The following is a 9,023-nucleotide window of genomic DNA, read 5'->3' on the forward strand; positions in this document are numbered from 1 at the left end:
GGCCCAGTGATCCAGGAAACTGAAACCCTCCCTCCTGCACCAACTCTTTAGCCACGCATTCATCTGTTCTATCCTCCTATTTCTATACTCACTAGCCCGTGGCAGAGTGCTCAGTGATTGCCATCTACCAATCAGGATTGCTGTTATTGCCAGATGGATCTTAAGAGGAGGCCACCACTTTTTTCCCCTCTACTCAAAGTTGCAAAAACAAAAAGCCTTCTCCAAAATAAATTATTTATTGCTTTGGCAGTTTCAAGGACTGGACAGTCCTCTGCAGGTTTCAGATTGATGTCAGCGCAATCACTGAGAGCCAGCTTTCTAGAAATTGTTCACCTGCGAGATCTTTGATTAAAGTATTCCATCCTTCCAAATGTTTTTGATTCCATTTTTGACAAATTATTTTCGATAGCAAACCCCTCGGATTTGAAATGAGTTTGTCTTTTCTATGGAAGATTCTGGAAATGGACCTCTCCCTCCCCCATCTCACCTCAACCTTCCCCCCTTTAAAAATATACACGTAGAGAAAACTGGTTAACTTCAAACGTAGAATTGGTACATTGCGGAAAAAAGAAACGATACTCCGTCTATGGATAACATAGACTCCAATCTCTGGACATATTATTTAGGGAAAAAATTGAATTGCAACAAACTGCAATTGTTGTGAATCATTCTTTGCAAGTCACAGCTTTATGCTTCTCAGCCTTACAATCAATCTAAATGAAATATAGAAAATGCACCAAATTTCCTTGGCATTCCAAAAATGTCAAAGCAGTAATACTTTTCTAAATTACTTTAGCTAAGCTCTTGTAGCATCTAAAATATAGTAATTTAAACTTTATGGACAATATCTTCTACTATACGTTGATGTATCCATGGGCCCGGCTGCTGTATTTCAAGGGGCAATGTTCTGCTGTTGCAGAGAGTTGCATCGAAGAGAGTTACTTGCTGGGAGTGCATGTGGGGATATCGGGCAAGGAGGAACGAATGCCCATTGCGCAGCTCACCCAATTTTCTGCCCGTTAATTCAAATGGGTGGAAAATGGGATATCTGACAAAAGAACAAAGGGATGCCAAACAGTCTTCCTCCTTCCTGCATCTTCACTGTGTTGAAAGCAAAGCTCCGTGCACCGTCACCTGCTCTAACTCGTTTGTTTCCAGCCTCTCAGACCTATGGGGCTCGTCACCTTCCACAATCTGCCCTACCTCCAAAAAAATCAACAGGTTTATCAAAGCCAAGCTTGGTGACACCAAACTACTGCTGCTTGAATCAACTCTTACTCTATTCAATGGGATGAAGACCAGGAGGGTTCTATAACGGGCAGGTGATCTGCTCCACCAGAGTACCGCCCAGGCAGTGGCCGTGAAAGTTACCCCCAGTCTTTCTTGAGTTGTCTGGGGTCATGGGCATAACAGAACGTATTTTCCAGGGATGGAAATGTGCGACCAGCACTCCTAAGATTTCCCAGTATCTGCTCCTGGTGAGTGAATCTTCCCACTAGGAGCACACATTCACAAAATCAGCCCTATCATGCCACAGAATGCAATGTTTCAAGAACTAATAATGTAGAAGGCAAGGTTAGTCAGGTATTCTGGAGTTAGCGTGATTCACTCAGGAGATGAATGAGCTGGCTGGAGCCCTAATAGAGCACAGTGTGTACTCTCTGAGGAAAGAACAAGTTTTTCTCATTTCATGTATCCTTAAATTCTCCCCCCCCCCCGCCCTAATTATTCTGCAACAATATAGGGATGTTTTCAATGACCACAAATATATTTTTTGTCATTATATAGCTGCATATTTTAAACTGATGGTACTCTGCATCTCATTGTAATATAAAGATGTGTGTAGATGGGGGCAATTGTTGTGAAGAATGGAATCTTTGTTGTAGAGAACGGAACCATTATTTTAGAGAATGGGAACCATTGTTCTGGAGAATGGGACCATTGTTGTAGAGAATTGGGCCATTGTTATAGAATATGTGATCATTGTAGAGAATGGAATCATTGTTGCAGAGAATGAAACAATTGTTGAAGAGAAAGGAACCATTGTAGTAGAGAATGGGACCATCTTTTTAGAGAATGCGAACATCGTTGTGGAGAATGTGATCATTCTAGAAAATGTGAACATTGTTGTAGAGAATGGAACCATTGTTGTGGAGAATGGGACAATTGTTGCAGACAATGGAGCCATTGTTGTAGGGAATGTGACCATCGTTGTGGAGAATGGGACCATTGTTTTAGAGAATAGGACTATTGTTGTAGAGAATGGAACCTTTGTTGTAGAGAATGGAACCATTGTTGTAGAGAATGGAACCATTTTTGTAGAGAATAGGACTATTGTTGTAGAGAATGGAACCTTTGTTGTAGAGAATAGAACCATTGTTGTACAGAATAGGACCATTGTTGTAGAGAATGGGAATGTTCTTGTAGAGAATTGAATCATAAATTGTAGAGAAAGGAACCTTTGTTGAGAATGGAAACTTTGTTGTAGAGCATGGAACCATTTTTGAAGAGAATGGGACATTGTTGTAGAGAATGGGACTACTGTTGTGGAGAATGGAAACATTATTTAGAGAATGAAGCCATTGTTGTAGAAAATTGGCCCATTGTGTAGAGAATGGAGCCATTGTTGTAGAGAATGCGACCATTGTTGAGGAAAATTGGACAATTGTTGCAGAGAATGGAACCATTGTAGTAGAGCATGGAAACTTTGTTGAATAGTGGAAACAATGTTGTAGAGAATGGGACCATCGCTGTGGAGAATGGAACCATAGTTTTAGAGAATAGGACTATTGTTTTAGTGAATGGAAGCTTTGTTGTAGAGAATTGAACCTTCGTTGTAGAGAATGCGACCATTGTTGTGGACAATGGGACAATTGTTGTAGAGAATGGGACCATTGTAGTAGAGCATGGAAGCTTTGTTGTAGAGTGGAAACAATGTTGTGGAGAATGGAACCATTGTTGAGAATGGAACTTTTGTTGTAGAGCATGGAACCATTTTTGAAGAGAGAGGGACAATTGCTGTTGAGAATGGGACTATTGTTGTAGAGAATGTATGCATTGTTGTAGAGACTGGAAACATTGTTGTAGAGAATGGGAACATTGTTGTAGAGAATGGGAACATTGTTGTGGACAATGGGACAATTGTTGCAGAGAATGGATACATTGTTGTAGAGAATGTGACCATTGTTTTAGAGAATGGGACTATTGTTGTGGCGAATGGGACCATTGTTTTAGAGAATGGGACTATTGTTTTATTGAATGGGACTATTGTGGTAGAGAATGGAACCTTTATTGTAGAGAATGGAACCCTTGTTTTAGTGAATGGAACCACGGTTGTAGAGAATGGAACCAATGTTGTAGAGAATGGAACCTTTGTTGTAGGGAATTGAACGTTTGTTTTAGAGATTGGAAACCATTGTTGAGAATGGAACTTTTGTTGTAGAGAATGGGACCATTGTTGTGGACAATGGGACAATTGTTGAAGAGAATGGAACCATTGTTGTAGAGCATGGAAACTTTGTTGTAGAGAATGGTAACAAGGTTGTAGAGAACGGAATCATTGTTGTAGAGAATGGAACCATTACTGTAGAAAATGGAACCATTGTTGTGGAGAATGGAACCATTGTTGTGGAGAATGGAACCATTGTTGCAGAGAATAAGAACATTGTGGTCGAGAATGGAACCATTGTTGTGGAGAATGGAACCATTGTTGTATAGAGTGGGAATATTCTTGTAGAGAATTGAATCTTTGCTGTACAGAATTGAACCTTTGTTGGAGAGAATGGAACCATTGTTGAGAATGGAACCTTTGTTGTAGAGCATGGAATATTTTTTGTAGAGAACGGGACTATTGTTGTTGAGAATGGGTCCATTGTTGTGGAGAATGGAAACACTGTTGTGGAGAATGGAACCATTGTTGTAGAGAATGGGACCGTTGTTGTGGACAATGGAACAATTGTTTCAGAGAATGGAACCATTATAGTAGAGCATGGACACTTTGCTGTAGAGAACTGAAAATTTGTTGAAGAGAATGGAAACAATATTATAGAGAATGGGACCATTGTTGTGGAGAATGGAACCTTTGTTGTAGAGAAAGGAACCATTGTTGTAGAGAATGGAACCATTGTTGTAGAGAATGGAACCATTGTTGTAGAGAATGGAACCATTGTTGTAGAGAATGGAAGCATTGGTTGCACCAAATGGGAACATTGCTGTAGAGAACTGAAGCATTGTTGTAGAAAATGGGACCATTTTTGTAAAAACTGGAAACATTGTTGTACAGAATGAGAACATTGTTGTAGAGAATGGGGTCATTGTTGTAGAGAATGGGAGTATTATTGAAGGTAATGGAACTATTGTTGTAGAGAATGGGAATATTGTTGTGGACAATGGGACAATTGTTGCAGAGAATGGAAAAATTGCTTTGGATAATGGGACCATTGTTGTGGAGAATGGAACCATTGTTGAGAATGGAACATTTGTTGTAGAGCATGGAACAATTTTTGAAGAGAATGGGACAATTGTTGTAGATAATGGGACTATTGTTGTAGAGAATTGATCCATTGTTGTAGAGAATGGGACCAATGTTGAAGAGAATGGAACCATTGTTGTGGACAATGGGACAATTCTTGTAGAGAATGGAACCATTGTTGTAGAGCATGGGAGCTTTGTTGTAGAGAATGGGACTACTGTTGTAGAGAATGGAAACATTATTGTAGAGATTGAAGCCATTGTTGTAGAAAATGGAACCATTTTTGTAGAGACTGGAACTATTGTTGTGGAGACTGAGAACATTGTTGTAGAGAATGGAACTATTGTTGACGAGACAGGGGCCACTGTTGTGGACAATGGGACAATTGTTGCAGGAAATGAAGCCATTGTTGTAGGGAATGTGACCATCGTTATGTAGAATGGGACTATTGTTGTAGAGAATGGAACCTTTGTTGTAGAGAATCAAAACATTGTTGTAGAGAATGGAATGATTGTTGTAGAGAATGGAACCTTTGTTGTAGAAACTGGAAACATTGTTGTACAGAATAAGACCATTGTTGTAGAGAATGGGGTCATTGTTTTAGAGAATGAGGCAAATGTTGAAGAGATTGTTGCCATTGCTGTAGAGAATGGAACCATTGTTGTAGAGAATAGGACCATTGTTGTGGAGAATGGGAATATTCTTGTAGAGAATTGAATATTTGTTGTAGGAATTGAATTTTAGTTGTAGAGAATGGAACCATTGTTGAGAATGGAAACTTTATTGTCGAGCATGGAACCATTTTGAAGGGAATGGGACATTGTTGTAGAGAATGGAACCATTGTTGTAGAGAATGGAACTATTGTTGTAGAGAATGGATCCATTGTTATGGACAATGGGACAATTCTTGCAGAGAATGGAAGCTTTGTTGTAGAGAATGGAACTATTGTTGTAGAGAATGGATCCATTGTTATGGACAATGGGACAATTCTTGCAGAGAATGGAAGCTTTGTTGTTGAGAATGTCACCATTGTTGTGGACAATGGGACAATTGTTGCAGAGAATGGGACCATTGTAGTAGAGCATGGACGCTTTATTGTAGAGAATGGGACTATTGTTGAAGAGAGAGGAACAATTGCTGTAGAGAATGGGACTATTGTTGTAGAGAATGTATCCATTGTTGTAGAGACTGGAAACATTGTTGTAGAGAATGGGACCATTGTTGTAGAGAATGGGAACATTGTTGTGGACAATGGGACAATTGTTGCAGAGAATGGAAACATTGTTGTAGAGAATGGGACCATTGTTTTAGAGAATGGGACTATTGTTGTGGAGAATGGGACCATTGTTTTAGAGAATGGGACTATTGTTTTAGTGAATGGGACTATTGTTGTAGAGAATGGAACCCTTGTTTTAGTGAATGGAACCGCGGTTGTAGAGAATGGAACCAATGTTGTAAAGAATGGAACCTTTGTTGTAGAGAATTGAATGTTTGTTTTAGAGATTGGAAACCATTGTTGAGAATGGAACTTTTGTTGTAGAGAATGGGACCATTGTTCTGGGCAACGGGACAAATGTTGCAGAGAATGGAACCATTGTTGTAAAGCATGGAAACTTTGTTGTAGAGAATGGTAACAATGTTGTAGAGAAAGGGATCATTGTTGTGGAGAATGGAACCATTGTTGTGGAGAATGGAACCATTGTTGTAGAAAGTGGAACCATTGTTGTAGACAATGAGAACATTGTGGTAGAGAACGGAACCATTGTTGTGGAGAATGGGACTATTGTTGTAGAGAATCGAAAGATTATTGTAGAGAATGGAATTATTGTTGTAGGGAATGGGACCATTGTTGTGGAGAATGGGGCCATTGTTGTAGAGAATGGGACCATTGTTGTAGAGAATGGGACCATTGTTGTAGAGAATGGGACCATTGTTGTGGACAATGGAACAATTGTTGCAGAGAATGGAACCATTATAGTAGAGCATGGAAGCTTTGTTGGAGAGAATGGAAAATTTGTTGGAGAGAATGAAAACAATGTTGTAGAGAATGGAACCATTGTTGTAGAGAATTGAACGTTTGTTTTAGAGAATTGGACCATTGTTGTGGAGAATGGATCAATTGTTGTGGAGATTGGAAACGTTATTTTAGAGCATGGGAACATTGTTGCGGAGAATGGAACCATTGTTTTAGAGAATGGGACTTTGTTGTAGAGAATGGAACCTTTGTTGTAGAGAATGGAACCATTGCTGTAGAGAATGGAGCCACTGTTGTAGAGAATGGAACCATTGTTAGAGAGCTTGGAACCTTTGTTGTAGAGAATGGGGCCATTGCTGTAGAGAATGGAACCTTTGTTGTAGAGAAACGTACCATTGTTGTAGAGAATGGAACCTTTGTTGTAGAGAATGGAACCATTGTTGTAGAGAATGGGAGTATTGTTGTATAGAATTTAAATATTGCTGTGGAAAATGGAACCATTCTTGTAGAGAATGGAACATTGGTTGTAGAGAATGGAACCATTGTTGTAGAGAATGGGACCATTGTTTTAGGGAAGTGGACTTTTGTTGTGGAGAATGGTACACTTATTTTTGAGAATTGAACATTTGTTGTAGATAATGCAAAACTTGTTATAGAGAATGGGACCGTTGTTGTGAAGAATGGGACAATTGTTGTAGAAAATGTGACTATTCTTGTAGAGATTTGAACCTTTGTGGTAGAGAATTGAATCTTTGTTGTAGAGAATGGAACCATTGTTGAGAATGGAACATTTGTTGTCGAGCATGGAACAATTTTGAAGATAATGGGACAATTGTGGTCGAGAACGGATCCATTGTTGTAGAGATTGGAAACATTGTTGAAGAGAATGGGACCATTATATTAGAGAATGGGATGATTGTTGTAGAGAATGGAACAACTTTCATAGAGAATGGAAACATTGTTGTGGAGAATTGGACCATTATTGTAGAGATGGAAGCCATTGTTGTAGAGAATGAGAACTTTGTTGAAGAGAATGGGAACATTGTTGTAGAGAATGGGGCAATTGTTGTGGAGAATGCAAACATTGTTGTGGACAAAGCTACCATTGTTGTAGAGAATGGAACCTTTGTTGTAGAGATTGGAAACTTTGTTGTAGGGAATGGAACCATTGTTGTATAGAATGGGACCATTGTTGTAGAGAATGCAACTGTTGTTGTAGAGAATGGGATCATTGTTTTAGAGAATGGAACCATTCTTGAAGAGAATGGGACCATTATTTTACAGAATGGGAGTATTGTTGTAGAGAATGGAACCATTGTTGTAGAGAATGGAACCATTGTTGTAGAGAATGGAAATGCCGTTGTCGAAAATGGGAGCATTGTTGTACAGACTGAAGCCATTGTTGTGGAGAATTAGATTTTTGTTGTAGAGAATGGGTCTACTGTTGTAGAGAAGTGAACCTTTATTGCAGAGAATGGATCCATTGTTGAGAATGGAACATTTGTTATAGAGCAAGGAACCAATGTTGTAGAGAATGGTACCATTGTTGTGGAGAATGGAGGCAATATTGCAGAGAATAGAACCATTATTGTAGAGAATGGGAGCATTGTTGTAGAAAATGGAAGCATTGTTGTAGATACTGGAGCCATTGTTTGGAAAATAAGACATTTGTTGTAGAGAATGGGAACGTTGTTGTAGAGATTGAGTCATTGTTGTAGAGAATGGAAACATTGTAATAAAAAAGTGAACATTGTTGTAGAAAATGGGACCATCTTTGAAGAGAATGGGGCCATTGTTGTACAGAATTTACCAATTGTTGCAGAGAAAGTGACCATTGATGTGGAGAATTGAACCATTGTTGTAGAGAATGGGACCATAGTTGTTGATAATGGTACCATTACTGTAGGGAATGGAACATTTGCTGTAGAGAATTGGACCTTTGTTGTAGAGAATAGAACCATTGTTGAGAATAGAACCTTTGTTCTGGAGCATGGAAACATTTTTGAAGAGAATGGGACCATCTATGTTGTAGAGAAAGAGACTATTGTTACAGAGAATGGAACCATTGATATAGAGAATGGGACAATTGTTGTAGATTTGGAGCCTTTGTTGTAGAGAATGGAAACATTGTTTTAGAAAATGGGAGCATTGTTGTAGAGGCTGATACCATTGTTGTGGAGAATGAGACTTTTGTTGTAGAGAATGGGAACATTGTTTTAGAGAATGGAACCATTGTTGTAGAAAATGTCAAAATTGTTGAAGAGAATGGGACAATCTTTGAAGGGAATGGGACCATTGTTGCAGGGAATGGACTCAATGATCTAACAAATAGAACCATTGTTGTAGAGACTGGAACCATTGTTGTAGAGAATGGGAACATCATTGAAGAGAATTGAACCATTGTTGTAAAGAATGTGGCCATTGTTGTGGAGAATGGGGACACTGTTGTGGAGAATCAGGCCATTGTTGTTGAGAACGGGAGCATTGTTGTGGAGAATGGAACCATTGTTGTTAGAATGCAATCTTTGTTGTAGAGAATGGAACCATTGTGTAGGGAATGAGACCATGGTTGTAGA

At 39.1% G+C, this 9,023-nt stretch overlaps 2 protein-coding genes across 2 annotated transcripts; both read left to right on the top strand.

Moving 5' to 3' along the window:
* Nucleotides 1–1,910: 1,910 nt before the first annotated feature.
* LOC137322196 (zonadhesin-like) lies at nt 1,911–4,909 on the top strand. The gene is made up of 4 exons (XM_067985310.1): nt 1,911–2,423; nt 3,403–3,711; nt 4,283–4,343; nt 4,572–4,909. The coding sequence occupies exons 1-4, from the start codon at nt 1,911–1,913 to the stop codon at nt 4,907–4,909; spliced, it is 1,221 nt and encodes a 406-aa protein (XP_067841411.1).
* A 450-nt stretch (nt 4,910–5,359) lies between these two features.
* On the top strand, nt 5,360–6,545 carry LOC137322197 (zonadhesin-like). The gene is made up of 2 exons (XM_067985311.1): nt 5,360–5,926; nt 5,973–6,545. The coding sequence occupies exons 1-2, from the start codon at nt 5,360–5,362 to the stop codon at nt 6,543–6,545; spliced, it is 1,140 nt and encodes a 379-aa protein (XP_067841412.1).
* The last annotated feature ends 2,478 nt before the right edge of the window (nt 6,546–9,023 follow it).

The sequence above is a fragment of the Heptranchias perlo genome, chromosome 5 (assembly GCF_035084215.1).
Source record: "Heptranchias perlo isolate sHepPer1 chromosome 5, sHepPer1.hap1, whole genome shotgun sequence".
NCBI classification, from domain to species: Eukaryota; Metazoa; Chordata; class Chondrichthyes; order Hexanchiformes; family Hexanchidae; genus Heptranchias; species Heptranchias perlo.